General features: G+C 39.7%; 1 protein-coding gene across 2 annotated transcripts in view; it reads right to left on the minus strand.

The window, feature by feature from the left end:
• RET (ret proto-oncogene) overlaps positions 1-16,463 on the minus strand; it is a 74,380-nt gene that overhangs the window by 11,801 nt on the left and 46,116 nt on the right. For both annotated transcript variants that reach the window (XM_018911003.3, XM_018911002.3), the window contains exons 7-14: positions 12,005-12,263; positions 10,720-10,845; positions 9,823-9,933; positions 7,188-7,307; positions 6,315-6,571; positions 5,032-5,179; positions 1,754-1,861; positions 83-297 (exon numbers count right to left, since the gene is read on the minus strand). In XM_018911003.3, the coding sequence (XP_018766548.1) occupies positions 83-297; positions 1,754-1,861; positions 5,032-5,179; positions 6,315-6,571; positions 7,188-7,307; positions 9,823-9,933; positions 10,720-10,845; positions 12,005-12,263 (1,344 nt within the window). The remainder of the gene's footprint in view (positions 1-82; positions 298-1,753; positions 1,862-5,031; positions 5,180-6,314; positions 6,572-7,187; positions 7,308-9,822; positions 9,934-10,719; positions 10,846-12,004; positions 12,264-16,463) is intronic.

The raw sequence follows: 16,463 nt of genomic DNA on the forward strand, positions 1-16,463 counted from the left end.
AGGAGTGTTTATGCTTCTGGTAGAGGAACCAGCTGCTTGCTCCACACCTATCACACACTGAGATCACCCCTGCCTGCCCTACCTTCATTTCTGCCAGGTACTGCATCCCTCGGGATATCTGCCATGCAAACGATATCAGGTCTCCCATGGTTAAGGCTCTCTCGTCAGGGTTATCCAAATAACTGGAATTCCTGTTGCCCTCACTGCCCACGTAGCTCGGGCCAACTTTCCGACTTTCCCTGAGGAAACTGCGCAAGGAGCCGTATTTGGCGTATTCCACAATTAAATACAGTGGGCCTGAAAGAAACAAACACACAGGTGAGTAAACAATTCATAGATAACCATTTCAGGGGTCTTTTTCAAACAAGTCTCTTCTAATCAGCACATCTTGAACAGTCAGAGGCTCCAGACACTTTTGCCCTTTATGTAAAAAGCACTGAGTCAGCCATGAAATAAGAGTATTTTTAGCTTAGATCCTCTATGCAAAGAGAATGAGTTTCAGGCTAAATCAAAGCAGAATGCTGGCTCTTGCCTGTAATCCCTCATCTAGATAATCTGAGACCAAAAAACCAGACAACTTTCATACAAATTTGATCTGTGAAACAGCCTAACTTAGATAAACTTTAAAATTAAAATAATCTTCTTGAGCTTGTGATACTAAGCTCAAATCATCTGCTAATTCCACCATTGTGTTTAAGGAGCATTTTGATAACACTTAGAAAAATTCTGGCATTACAATCCATTCATTTCTCCTCCCCACTACCCACATGGAGAATACCTACTCCATAATACCTACCTAATGATAAATACATTTCTGTGCTGTATCAAAACACTCCTACCTCATACACTAATGAATTAACTTGATATTTATTAACAGCCTGTGACTCAGTAACATTTCACTTCCTTTGGGATGAAAAATACATTGTACTGAAAAGAAAAAAAACTAACCCGCCCCACTGGCTCATGACCTTACTAAGACTCAGAGATGACTCACTCCTGAATTACATTCTCTGTCTACAACTAAAAAATGACACTTGCAACAGAACTGGGTGGGCAAAGAAGGCAGACCTTTGCCCAAGGCTGCAGAATCCATGCTGTGATTTTAGGCTGCACAACTGCAGATGCAAAAGGAAGAAAATGCTGCCATGCCACTTCACTTAAAATGAGCAATTCCTATGAACAACAAAATTTGCCTCATTGACAATTTATAATGCATGTGTCTGCAGATTTTACCCCTTGAAACATGCTTGTTGGTGACTGTGGCTTTTAGAAACCATTTCATAACAAGAGGGGGACAACAGTGGAAGAAAACTGAATATCAACCTAACTATCCAGCTATCTTTGTCTATTTATGGCTGTAGTTGTCTATTTACATTGCTTTAGTATAAATAATAGCAACAATAATGAAAACTCAAACTTGAAATATAACTCGTATTTGAAAACATTGATTATTAATGTAATATAAATATATATATATATTGATTGGAAGAGAATTTGTAGGAGACTTGTTAATTTAAAATAGCTTCAGAATCAAAATGTACATTGAGGAAAACCACAGGAAGAATGCCTAGTTACACTGAATTAGTATTTCCATTTTCTTTCTGTTTTTTAATATATCCCTCTTTTTTCAGCCAACAGCAAATTTAAAGGATGTTCAGCAATTATCAAGCAGTTGTTGAAATCCATCCACAAACTGCATTTTATTTCTTTTCTGGACGGTTTCATCTTAGTAACAAAAGCTTTTATTATTTACCATCTTGACTGCAAGCTCCATAAAGTTTGATGACGTGAGGATGGTTGACTTGTTTCAGAAGGTTGAACTCTGACAGGAGATCTCTCAGCTCACTTTGGGAAGCATTTTCTGCAGAAAGTGACCAAACACACAGTTTTGGTTAGGAAAGCATTACTCAAGAGTTCTCCATGTACAGTCTGAAATATGAGATCTACCATCTCTCCTGGAGTTAGCAAGAGGTTGGAAAACTCCGTACTTCCCCACAGGAGAGAAATTTTCCCAATCTCCAGTGTCCTGCAGCCATTCACATCAGAACCAAGTGAATGTGACTGCTGCTGCTCTGGCTTGGTAGCAGCCTGCTCTAGGCATTGCTCTGCCCTGATACTAATGACTGCAGAACAAGGAGGTCAGGCAAGAATCAGGAGCAGAGTCTGTAATGTCCTAAAGATGCCATGAAATTATTAGTCCTTTTCTGGTGTTCTAAAGCAACTTCTTTGGGTGAATCAGTGTAATAAAAACTTCAGAAGCACATGAAAGCCAAGCTCTCACACTGATCAAACAAAAATAGACTCACTCACTCCTTCTCCTAAATACATCTTCCAACAGAGTAAAAATCCACTAATCTACAGGCCTTCTCTTGTAGCATATACCCAAATTTAGAGTTCAGAAGCTATATGCACAGTACAAACTGATTTTACTGGGCGACATGTATGCAGACTTCACTGATGTCAGTGAGAATCATGTGGCAACACATGGCCCCAAACAGGCTTTCTTAGCCTTTCAAGTGCTTGGCCTTTTTGCAGAATTCTTCAGACTGACAAGCTTCCTCTTTGAGTGCACTGGGGCTTGAAGGAGATCCCTAGTCATAAAGACACCATAGGTCAGAGATAAGTCTTCTTCTTCCTCATCCTTATTCTCTCTGGCACACAGAACCGGCCTGGACAGTTCCTCCAGTGCCATTACTGGGCATTGACAAGGATGTGCTCATCCTGATTTAAGGATAATAAAACCAAGTTTGACTTCTGCTCTTTGGTACTGTAGTGTGTGCTTTTTTCATAAAGGTTGTGAGCACCAAAGGATTTATTTGCTTATTCATTAGCAACCAGTTTGCCCTCCTTATAAAAACAGGTTTTCTGTTCTACTGTTATGTTTGTATCAGAACTACATGTTTTATCTGCCTTATCTTGTAGTCTGAATCTGCACTCTGAGTAGAGAATCTTCTACTGCAGAGAGAACAGTATCAGCTGGTCTCTCACTACTGATAAAGACTACAAAAAGCACATATTTATGTAAAACAAAAATCAAGAATGTCAACTTAATGCTTGTAAGAAAAGTCCTATTTTTGTAGTTCTGGAGCTGCGTGATGTGAACAAACAGAACAGAGCAAAGTTAACCATGTACCATGCCTGTTTGTCTGCCAAAAAAAATTAACTTCAAATGGAGACATTTAGCTCTAAAGCTTTAGGCCACTAATTTTAACAAATGGAATAGTTTGTATTGATGTATTGGCTGGTGTTTTGCCCTTTAATTTTATTGTAATGAGGGCATTCATATCAGGCAGGAGGTGAAATTTAATTCATATGAGAAAAGTGGCAATAATGGGCTGAAAAAAAACTATCCATTTGTTCCTTTAAACCTCCATCCATAGCTCCAAGACTATTTTGGCTCAGCTCATTGCTCCCTGTTTCCTACACAGTACCTAATACCAAGCTGTCATAGAAGGGAGAGTCCTGCCCTGGTCTGTTCTTACCCAGATTGTGCCCATCTACCCAGCTCAGGCAAGAGATGTCTATCATGCAATAAGAGGCAGTAACATACTGGTGTGCCTAGCACTGCCCTTTAAAGATCACTCAGTGTGTAACAGTCCCAAACACTTGGACAAATGACCTGCTCTGCATCTGGTACAGGGAAAGAATGGGTGCTGCTGGCCTGATAGAAAATAACTGCCCTTTGTCCTTCCTGGCAGCATTGCAAAGGCCACTGAAGCTAATGCACTGGTCCTTATGCTTCAATTGTCATGTGAGAACAGTAAAGTTAAACCAATAATAGCACATAAATATTTGCAGAATGACAAATGCTCTCCACAGTCAAGCTGGAAAATGGAATTTCAGGTGACTATCTGCAATTTAATTTACATTAAGAGAGATTCATTAGAGCCTGAAGTATTATTGTAAATGTCAGATCCATTTATTAAAATAAGGTGCTTAAAGGTTTACTCCTTCACATTGTCAATTTGGTCAATTCTTTCCTTCATAACAGATAGGGAAAACTGAATGTCAAACCATCTGCAAGTAAAAGCAACATTTTTACCACTATGTCTTAGAATCTGAACTCAGTCACATGCTGATGAAAATGTACTAGAAACAGCAGTGTCACTAAGTGCACAAACATGAGATTAAATAGTGACTATTATATTGACAACGTAATACAATACAGGTCATTACTTGAGTATTACAAGTAATAGTTAAATAATCTTCACTTGTGAAAAATCTTAGTTCCTAGACTTCCTCCATGTGACCCGAACCTCTTGCAATGAAGGCATGTGCTGCAGAATGCATTAACTTCTTAGGTAAAGATGCAGCATCTTCCCTTTCAAGGAATGGCAAATGTGCTTTGAATGTAACAGAAAAGGTAATAAGAAGAATAACATTTTCCTGTAATGACATGCTTTTACTTGTAAGCAGCAGTGAATGGTTCAGTGCAAGGTCTCATATTATCATCTTAACATTATCTAGGCATACTTTGTTCCCCACAGGTTTAAAGTCTTAGGGTAAACTGGAGACAGCAGGAGACACCACTGGGTTATTCAAGCCATTTTGACAGAGCTCCTAGTGGTTGAAAAGCAGATCAGAAAGTATAAAACTAGACAGAATTCTCAATCAGGAGAGTAAGGTAACTGGTCTGTTCTGTCTCTTCATATGATTATCACATGATTTATTTAAAAAGGTTTGTCCAAGGAAACTGGATAGAGAAAAAGAATCAGAAAGCTTTAACAAACCCTTGCGATATTCCCATCAATGCCAAACAGAATTGAATACGTTTGCTATGTTAAGACAGAGGCTCCGTGCACACCATGATTTAGAATTACTTACTTGGATCAATGTGATGCTGACTGCTAAAGTCACAAATCTGCAGATTGTGACTGTCAGAATGCATCAGAATGCTGGAATAAAGAGAGGCTGTGGCACTGCTGGGTTTTTAGCTAACCTTCTGCTTTCACAAAGGCCCCTTTTCAGATCTATTCAGAGGTTACCACAAATAATTTGCAAATCATTTCAAAAGCCCCAATGGGAAGGTACCTTTCAGCATTTTCACTGCCACAGTGGTATAGCCAGCCCTTCCCTTAAGTCGGAACGCTGTCGCCTTGACAACCTTTCCAAATTCTCCTTCTCCAAGAGTCTTGCCAAGAACTAGGTTCTTCCGAGGGAATTCCCACTTTGGATCTTCCTGCAGGAGGGAAAAGAAACCCAGCGAAATGAAGCAAGGAAAAGAGAAGCTATTCCTAGGAATAGGTGCACTTCAGTGTGCAGTGTTTGGTTGTTCTTTTTATCAGTATCAGAGAGTTCTTATAAAAGCTTCTGGGTATTGAGGTATTTTACAAATGCATTTTCCCTTACCTGAAAACAACTCCTTCAAAACAGGCTGTACAGGTAGTCTATGGATAATGGGTTATATTTACAGGTGTGGGAAACTGGGTACAAATGAAAAATGAACTGATACAGAATAAATGCTTGCCTTCAGAACTATGAACATGTGACTTTCAAGGAGAAGTTTTACAGACAGAATAAGGCTTTCCTTTAAGAATTGATCAGAGACAACAATCATCCTCTTATAAAATTAGTGCTAATAAGCCTTAAGGTTGCAAAATTATGACAGATGTACAAACCGGACAAGAAACTAAAGCAAACAGAGCACGAGGTCTGTGAAAACCTCACTACCTAATACTCAAATAGATCTGATCTTGCCATATAAAGCAGCACTGTTTCTCTACCACGCTGGCTTATGAAAACACCCCATCTCATAGAAATCCTAGGTAGTGTGTGATTCAAAGCAGGAAAAAGTAGAGTAAAGGTATGACAGCATCACTGGGCAAAAGTCCTTAAATGTGGGCAAAACTCCTACACCAACTGATATCTACAATGTGTATATCAGAAATCAGGAAGAGATCTCAGGAGGGATTTTTCTGTAATGTTTGAAACTTAGCCTTGTTGTAGTACTTTGGCACATCATAGAGAGTAAAAACCTGCCGATTGTTAGTGCTTAACTGGACAATGTTAAAAGTAAAACCACAGTACAGTCAGATGCAGCTACATCTGCAGTAAAAATCACTGGCTTAAATTAACCTAAAATGTTACAATGTATTAAAGCATAATAAAAAAGGAAGAAGATACTGGCCTTACACAGCAAATAAAAAAATGTTTATCCAATTACTCATGAGGTATCTTCAGTGCACATGGTTCCCAATGCTGCTATTTGAAGGTAATGGGTGTTTTCATGAATGGACTGCATTCCTGTAACATCGTCTGCGCGCACAAACAAGGCTGACACCAAAACAGAGCATGCAAAATGGCATCAGGCTTACTGGTATCTTGAAGGTGTCCACAGACACCTGGTTCTCCATGGAGTCCAGGGAAGGGCGGCGGACGTTGCTGGAGGAGTAGCTGATGGGGTAGGACTGGGCAGGGCGCCGGAACGTCATCTCGGCGGAGGCGATGGGCGCCTTCGGGGAGTTCTTGTGGTAGCGGTGGATGCAGTAGAAAGAAACCAGCACGGAGATGACAAAGCACAGCACCACTGCCCCGGTGATCACAGTCTTGCACAAGTCATCGCACAGTTGCTCTGTGGACCAAGAAAAGCTTCTTAGAACTTTGCTTGTGGCCTCTTACTTCTGCATAATAGGTCAGTTTTAAAGATGCAAACTACTTCATGCTACGTTTATTATTAGCCAAAATGAAAACTATTTAAAATATCCATTGTCTGTTTCAAACTACTGCACAAAGCTTTTCTGTTTAAACAAAGGTCAAGGAAAAAAATAATGCACTCCTCCTCCTGACACCATGGGTGATGGTTATCTCTGACATTTTGAAGCTGAGATTTTTCAGAAATTATCAAGAAGCTGGAATTACTTGACAGTAATAGAAATCATTATTTTAACTCTCCTAGCTGCCTCTGCAAATATCAGGTAAGTCTCACAGAAATGCAAATGCAGCTGAAAATCAAAGGATGACCGACTTGTTTGTCAAGTAGTAATGAATAAAAATGAATCCTTAGCCATTGCTAAAAATAACCCATTCTGGAAATTTTCAGGCTCCACAGTGGATGTCAAGGTGCCAGCTCCTCACTAGTTTTGTATTCGCAATCTCTGACCAAAGATATGGCTTATTAACACGGCCACAAGTATAGACATGATGTATACAGAGAAAAAGATTACTATCAGAACAGCAGCTAGACTTACCTTTGATATCATCTTTCTCACAATAACAGTTCTGTCTTGGGAAGCAGTAACAAATCCCATGTCCTGACTTAATTCCAAGATTTCCAATGCCTTTCCCATGGCCACCAATAATGTTTCCACCTAATCAAATAAAGACAACAGGCTAAGATTCCTACATGTAGGTAAAGGGAAAAGAAAAGGCTCAGTTTTCCATGGGTTTACCCCAGTATGAATCTGAAATTTGACCAGGGAGCACAGTGCAGGGATCATGACAGGAACTCCTGAGGGACATGGAATTGCTGAGATCCTGAAATGGGAGGACCTTGCACTACTTACACATTAGTCCTCATTAGCTGTTATTAAGTTCTGTTCCTGCTTCTGATGCCGATTTACCCTGGAAAAGTCAGCCTGCTGTTCTAGGTATCATTGGTTCCAGTGCCACATGGAGACAACACTTAACTACCTCTGCAAAATGCCACAGGACAGTCTAGGCAAAGCACTAACAGTAAATGCCTAGTGCAACTGATAAAAAAAAATGAATTGCACTATCTAAAAATGCATTATTTAATATTAGCAAAAGAACTGCAGAAACTCGTACTCTTGATTTCAAGTAGTTCTTCATGCAAAGTAACAGCAACTGCATTTCCAAGTAAATAATTTTTTTTCTGTGTATGTTATAAAAATGATGATTAGCAGTGACATTTTTATCTCTAAACTGCCTTTATCACAAAGAGCATTTTACAGTCAGCTCAGGTGGTTAATTTTGGAAGAGACTCTGCTGAGTCACTGCCCTCTGCGCTGACACCTAAAAGCACTGGTGTTCCCAAAAATTACTCATTATCCTCCCTGCCTCTTCCCAGCCAACTTCCTCCATCATGAAGAGGTGATGAAATAAAGTTTCCATTTGCCACAGAAAACTGTATGCATTTATCTACATCTGCCTATGTTTGAAAACCTGAAACTAGATGGAAGCAGGGAATGAGCCAGTCCTACCTAACCTGTTCTTGAGCAGTTGAAAGCCACTTGCTAAGAATGCAGTTAGGCTGCCTCTATTTGATAGGCACGGCCACAGCACCAGCTGCTTCAGCTGAGTGCCCTTGAATGTAATATTCATAGTGTTACTGTGAGAAAGCAATTTTGGGACTCAAGGACATAGCCATCATAATGACAAATGAATTACAGAAATAAGTATTTTCACAACCTAAAGCATATCCTTGATCTTAACACATCTTGGCCTATTTATTGTTTGGCATTTCCAAAGAAATGTACCCTGCCAGTAAAAGCTGATAAAATGGTATTCCTGCAGCTCTGAGCTCCCAGAACACACTCATTTTTTTGTCTGCAAGTATACTGCTTTTGGGCATCAGCCCAGGTTCTCAATTGTGTTAAGTCATGTACACAATTATTCAACTTAGGCGTTAAAAGGGCTTGCATAACATCCTGAAAACTTGTTTTACTTGCCTGCTTGTTATCCAGAAAGACAATATTTCTTTTGAGCAAAACATTTGATGTTGCATATGTTGTACATATCTTAGCATTGCAGCCTCTGGCGCAAATATTTCTACTTTCAAAATGACAAATTATTTCAATTATTACCACTAAAGAATTCTTTTCAGATGATTAGAGAAGTTACTTGCATTTCCTTCAAGCATTTCTCCCACTTAAGGGATTGTTTTTATACACTCTGATGAAATAATTATCTTTCTGGTAACACTAATTTACAATACATAATCCATTCTTGCATGTAAGAAATACTAAGAAGCCTCCTTAGTAATTAATTTTATAGAAGAACATTAAGTTCCAGGCTTTGAAAATGCTAGTTTCCTTTAAGACTCAATTGTAAAATCTCAACTTGAAGTATATGATGTCAGAGTCAGAAGCAGCATTCAAGAAACATGTGTCTTGATTCCTGAATTAGACTGTCAGATAAAAAGATCCACTTAAAAATTATCATCTTGCAGAAGATGGAAATTGCTCAAGAGAATTACACTGTTTTTTCTACCCAGTGTACCTTCAGAGTGAGTTGTGAACTTGCAGGTATTCACAGGTACATGAGTGGAGTGTAGAAATATACGCTCAAGTAAAAAGATCCAACACAAATGCATTTCAGTTCTTCATGAATTCTGCTCATATGACTATCTGCCTGGACCTTACTCAAATAGGTAAGGCACTGGATCATTCTGATGGCCACCTGTCAAAAAAAGGGCAGCTGCATTTCCCCAGATGATCTTTTGTAAACGCATTTATTTTAAAAAGAAATTTGTTTCTTCTCACTTATTTACCCAGGAGCTCAAATAGGCCTGGCTCCTGTCATACTGTACTTGAGCTAGGAAGTGGGGCATTAATGTGCCTAGAACCTGAACCTCTTCAGCAAGTACCTCCACTGAAAATCACCACCTGTGAATGAACAGGCAGCAGAATGGGAACTGCTGAGAACACCTTATCCCTCCATCAGTCAGCCAATGGATGTCACCTACCTGGCTCAAAAAAGGTCAAGATTAATCCCCACAACCTGAACTCAATTGTATGATTCAAATGCAAGTGCGACAATGCAGAGATGTTGAGGTGCTAAAAGTATCTATACTTGGGAAAGTGACATTTGAGAAGGGATCAGAGGTGTAGCAAAAAAGCAAGCCCATCCTGAAACATTCCTTACTTGTGCAGTCTTGGGGACACACAGCCGGGTCTCTGCCCTCCACCACATCACAGACGCCATCCGGACAAGTCTTGATGCTTGGGGTGCACGTGGAGTAGTTTGTGGTGATCCCTGTGAACAGAGAAACAGCTGCACTAATACCACAAGGAAGGAAAGTTCATTGCATCTTCTCAGGGCACACTAACACTCCAAACCACAGCTTATGGTGCATTTTTAAATGAACATCTATGACTACAAACACCTGCTAAAGTAACAGGCAAGACAACAAATAAAGCCAAATGGAAGAAACCATTTTTTGCTATCTTTTCTGTTTTTGACAGCCCTCTGGTCATGTCACTTGCAGTTACTGTGAATACTGCTTGAAAAAGAGCTAGCTGACCACTTTGAGACTGAAGAGCAGCTTTCACATCTGAGGATTTCTCTAGACAAGTTCACCCACTTGAATAAGAGGGTTACAAGTGGTTGTAGAGCATGTGTAGAGCACTTAGGCACTTTGAAAGGATCAAGCACTGACACAGAACCATTGCTCTGGAAGAGTCGAGTGCTGTTACCCATCAGATCTGTGCTCCAGAGCACAAACACTGCTTTGTGCTCACTGTCTGCTGGGTGCACCTGCTCCAGTCACACTGCTGCAAGCTCAGTTCACTTCCTGCTGGTTTATGTATCATGTTCAGCATCACCAGGGACAAGATGAAGAATGGCCCTTTCAACCTCACCTCATTTTACTTTTTAGTGCATATTTCTTACGGGTGTTATGATTATATTTTTTTTAGCCCCAGCTTCTGTGTAGTTCACCATACCATTTTTTCCATCCAGAATAAATCAGTTTGTATCTATGGAACTCAAAGGCACAATTACAACCAAACAGAAGTTTGACTCCACACAACATAAATGTACCTTTCCCACTCCCCTGTCTCCACTGGCATCTTCCTGTTAGCACTCCCAGGCCACCACATTCTTCACATTCAGCACGGTGCTTACTTATAGCACAAGAGTCAGGACAGTCCTCTTCTTTTTTTAAAACTGTTGGGAAAAATTCAGGACAAGGGAAATGAGCACACAAGCAGGTCAGCTCAGAAGAGGAAAACTGTTTTTAGGGATAGACAGGAAGACAGATGAATAAAGCAGTGAAAGACTCAAAACTGACTGATTATCAGTAAACCTAGGGAACAATTAAAGAAAAGCCCAGGTGTTCCTTCTCAGTGAAATAAAAGATGAACAGCAAGATTATGAAGGCATGGTTATGTCTGCTTGACAGCACACTGTCACTGCCTAGAACCATAGATATGTGCAAACATACTGATAACAGAAGAATGGAGAGCACAAATACTAGCAGCTTCATACAGAATGTTTAGTTAGGGGAAAATACTTAGTTCCTGGGCTAACACAGTAGTAACCCAAAGAGCACCAGCTAGAAATGTGTGTATTCAGAAAATACGAGGCTTGTACAAAAAGAGAAGTCCACTGTATGTTTTTGTTTCTTTTTCTTCAACACATTTGCTCTTGGCATAGGAGTTCTGAACTGATAAAATGTAACAGAGGTGCTGATCAGGGACAGTTGTACGGTTTTGCATAAAATGCAATGCAGTTTGCAGATAAATGAGTATGTTTCCAGCGAAATCCTCCTCTGTGGGTGTTACAGCATATTTTTAACTTCCTTCCCCATAAGGGTGGGTCATCACGCTGCCCTTAAGAACTTGAATTCAGTGTGATTACATGAATACTAAGAAAACTATTTTAAAAATTGTAGAGAGAAGGAAGAAGAAAAATCAGTGAACAAATATACTTAGGCCATATAGTTCTTTCTTCAAATAGATAGATACACACACACACACATATTCCAATAGACCCTTTTTCTTCTTCCACAGGAATATGTGAAATACAAAATAAAGGTCACACATAGACACACACACACGCTCAAGATTCTTCTTAATCAAAGGTCATCATGAACATTATGAATTGCATACAATATCTCACCTTTCTGTACATTAGCTCTTCAAACAAACAGCTACTACAGGAAGGCACAAATCAAAATTCAAAATCCAAACTCTGTGATCCATTATCTTGTAGCTCAGATTCATTTTCATTGTCAATGCCATCATTTTAGAGATCACCTGCTAATGCATCACCTCATACCAGTAATGCTTGCTAATAAATAAATAGTTCTGACTGGGCTACTTACGAGTCCCTTCCAGGACAACAGTGAGGAGGGTTTTGGTGTGTTTCCTGCTCTGCCTGTCAGTAGCTTGAACAGTGTACTGTATTTCCTTGCATTCGGGTCTGCGCAGCACAGAGGAATCGTTCACATAGAGACTCCCAAATTTGTCCTCTCGGCCTTGCAGAATGCTGACAGGATAACAGCTCGAGTTGGGGGACAGCAACTTGTAGGTGATGTTTACACCACGGAATTTCATGCAGTTTTCAATGCAGATCTTTCCCACCTAGGCTCAAACACCAACAAAGAAATCATTGACAGGAACAAAAAATCTACACAAAAAATACTTAGTGCTTCTCAAAAATATCTGAAATAAAATGAAGCATACTATACCTTGCCAAATTCAGTGTTTATTTGGGGTTTCCAGATTAGTTATTTTCCTACAAATGCAGTAGGTAAATGCTTTAAATGTAATTTATTCTCAGTAAAAACTGAGACTTAAAGTATTAACTGTTGTCTTCAGACTAAGAGTGAAAATGCAAAAAGCCTTGACACAGACTCAGTGGTTATTTGGTGCCTACTGCTGATGGGCAGCAGAGTTCAGTGGGAATAAGACCCTGAGATTTGGGAAATTCTCAGTTCAATTTCTGTTCTGTCCCAAGCTGACCATTGAAAAAACTTCTGTCATCCTTGAGAAATCAAAGAGCTCAGTATGAACAAAGCTGAGACACTCTTCAAAAAACACAGAAATTGCTATTACATAGTTTTTATAATATTACAGTCAAAATGTTTCCAGCCAGAAGAGCTCTCTGAAGGCTGGAAAGGAATAAGAACCTCCTTGTTTCCCATTTGCAATTTTAAAACATTTTAATCTAAAAATGAAAATACGTTGGCTTGCCATATTTGAACTTCTGTGTGCCAGAGTATCTAGGCTAGAACACTCCTCAGTCTAAAACACATCATCTAAAAAGCACAGGAATGTAAAGCCCCATCTCCTGTCCAGCTCCTACAGGAACTGGTCCAAAGCTCACTTTGGTTTTTCCATTTACAAGAGTGGGATTTCAATCAGGCCCACAGGCATTGGCTTTCTTTGCAGGGAAAACCACAATGTGAAGGGTGGGGTGTTATTGAAAGGAACTTGGTGATGGATTATTTTCAAATGCTGCAGTTAAGAAATGTTTTCAAGAAACACCACTGCTGGTAAAAGCATATCTGTACATCTTGGTTCCAGCATTCTTACTAAAGAATGTTATAAAACAAAGAAGTTCTTGTGTACTAAGACCTCTTCCCATGAACCTGGACTATTTAAAGTCAGAGAAGAAGCCTTTGTAGTTCTAGAAGCATACTTTGGTCTAGGATAATCCCACTTCATCTAACTTATTCCCATTCACATCACTGATGGGTGGGCCATTTGGCACCATTCCTGTTGGGATTTTAGGTGGCAGGATAACATAGAAAGACTATTAAAGCCATCAAAAGCAAGGACATTTCTTTCTGGCTGTCTCCTCTGCCCAACATGCTGGGACTGGCAGGAAGAAGACAAGATTTCCACTGTTCATAAACTCTGTCTAGACACAAGGTCTAGACATGTCCCTTCCAGAAGCACGTCAGCGCAGCTTTGGTGCCACACTGCAACTGGCAGAGCTCTGCTACTGCTCAGATGGTGCTCCTTGGAGGAGGAGAACACAGTGATGACCCATGGTATTAACCTTTGCACAGACCACACTGAACTGCCCTTTCTGCCTACTCTGTCAAACCTGCTCTTTCCAGGCACCTTTTTGATCACAGCAATTTCCTTCAGTGGGGTTGGAGAAGACCCTGTAAATTCAGATGACCCCATAAAATCTGAAGAGGTGATCAGCCAGTTTATTCCTTAGAACAGCACATTGGCCAGTTTTGCTTTCTCCATGTAATTAGAGAAGAAGCTATAAAGGCCTCCCTCAAGAAATTTCTATGAGAAAGATAGACTTTCTCTTTTTGCCTGATTCTGCTGAAGAAAGCCCAACCTCATAACTTTGTTCTGCTCCACAAGTTCTGGAGCCAGCTCAGCTCTCAGGTACAAAACTCCAGAAAAAAAAGATACAAGCAGCTACTTCCCCCTTCTCATGAGGGTGAAAAAACAAGTAATCAGGGTAAAGGGTAGTCAGGTTTAACATTAGCTTATGGGGAGAAACCTACAAATTTGCAAGACTCCCAATAGTTAACACAGAAATACCATTATTAGAAATAAGAACAGAAAAATCCATCTTTCAAGTTCCAATGTTTAATAAAGTTTGGATAATGATACTGTTCCTCTTCACTGAATTCCAGGAACATTTGAACATATAACCTCTCTAAAAATCTCAGCCAATGTAATTCATCATTTGTCTTGGTAAATGTCAATAGAGCTTTAAGTCCTTTGATAAGTTAAATGCCACTGGGCAAGCCTGCACTGTCAGGCTGTGCCTCTGTTATTCAATTCATTTAGCTGCTCAAATAGACAAATGGCATCAGCCCAGCAGTTCATAATTTCTTCACGCTCCTGTGTTTTCCTTAGGGCAGGAGACAGTTCAGCCTTCATATTGATTTGGCCCAGTACTTTCCCTGACTACTCTGGCACATCAAGGCTAATTATGCAGCCAACCTTAATAATGTCAAGTGCTGGGGACTAAGCTGCTTACACTGACTTGTGCTCCAAGCTGAGCACACTGTAAACTCAAACCCAGTTTCAGAAGTAAGTGGATGACACTTTAACTAACTGAGAACACCAACTCCAGAGTCAGGATGAGTTTTGCACTTCGCTGCTCAAGAATCAGTACAAAATCTCTTTCTGAATTTGTGTTTAGGCAGCACAAAGAAAAATATCTCCTTCCAGAGACTTGGAGCTCTTGCCAGGAACAATTTCCCCTGCTACTACTGCCACCCAGTGAAACTGCACAATTAGTGTGAAATGCCACTGTTTTTGAAAATCCTAAAATTCCTTTTCAGATGTTTGACTTTCATGACAATGTTCCACACCAACAGCTTTAAAATTTAACTGTCTTTTTTTTTTGGTTTTTCACCCTAAAACTAAAAAAGTCCACGTTCTCTCAGATTTTAAAACTGAAGTGTTCAAGCAATCCAGGGCATGCAGAGATAACCATGGTTGTCCAAATTTAATCTAGAATTCATTCATTCACAATAACATTGTATGCATACACCTATATATAAAAACATTCACACAGAAAACAACCCAACCAATTCATAATTCATTAATCTAAATTCATACACACCTAACAGGTAAGTGTCCACATTTGTTTCAACTGCAGTCATGTTGTGACACAGATACACGAGTTCTAGATGCAAGAGTTAGACTGTGAGTATCTTACATACCTGTGCTATTATTTCTTTTAGGGGGAAACCCAGGTTTCACCCTATCCCCAGGCAACAGGCGAGGGTAAAGCTTTCACAGCCGGATGCTACAAAAGCCTCAAACCTAACATCAGAGATAATTTGATCTGCACAAAAAGAACAGACTATCCTCTGAAGTTTCTAACAGACTGCAAATTGAAAAACTGCAGCCACAAAGCATCATGAAATGTCATTAAGGAGTAGCTTTTGTAGTGAGGCTGCTGCTACATGAGCACACTAGGTACCTTTTTCTTATTTAGGATATTCAGCACAGACTATGGACAAAATGTCCCTTGTCAGAGCAGTAGAATTTTCAGTGGTCACATACAGCCTGTTCCGTACTCTGAAGAGCTATCAAGCTGCAACACATTTAATCAGATTAGATATGCAATACACCTAACTTCCCTTTTTCTTTCTTTTTAAAATTAGCCAGAGGCTTAAAGATTAATAAAACTTAATTCTTCCTTAAAATTCTTCTAATAAATTTGTTTTCCTGCAACTGGGATGATCATATTTTCATCTCAGTCCTCCTCTCTGCTGCAATACTTACAAGGCATGCTTTCCAGCAGCTCTCCCAAAAGGGTTCGTCAATGATGTTTTTAATACTTTCATAATATTAATTGCATTGAACTAGTTCCTTATTAATGTACATGTTTCATAGGAATTACATTGTAATTTTCACCTGACTAATGTCAACCTGTTAGAAAGTGGCTCTGGAAAGCATTATTAATGGCAATGCTGGTGATTAAGCTAAAAGAAGGGTTAAATTAGGAAACACATGAATTACTGACTAGCTATTACCTAAAGAAAAGCCATTAATATACTGAGATTCCAACAGCTGGACAAATGCCTTTTTTTTGCCCTTGACATTGTTGCAGTTATTCATGCCTAAGCCACTCATGGTTCCAAGTCCTCCTGTCCACAACAAATTATTTCTCGCCATTAGTACTTCCATGTGTGGCACCTCCTCTGTTACTAAGTGGTGGGAGACGTAGTGCCCAGCCTACCTGCTACCTCCTACATCCAGCAACAATCACAGTGATAACACATTTTTCAGTGATTCTGCTTAAAACAGTGAAAACCAATGAGCACTGTAATGCATCTGGCCCCAGTGATC

The sequence above is a fragment of the Serinus canaria genome, chromosome 6 (genome assembly GCF_022539315.1).
Source record: "Serinus canaria isolate serCan28SL12 chromosome 6, serCan2020, whole genome shotgun sequence".
Lineage (NCBI taxonomy): Eukaryota > Metazoa > Chordata > Aves > Passeriformes > Fringillidae > Serinus > Serinus canaria.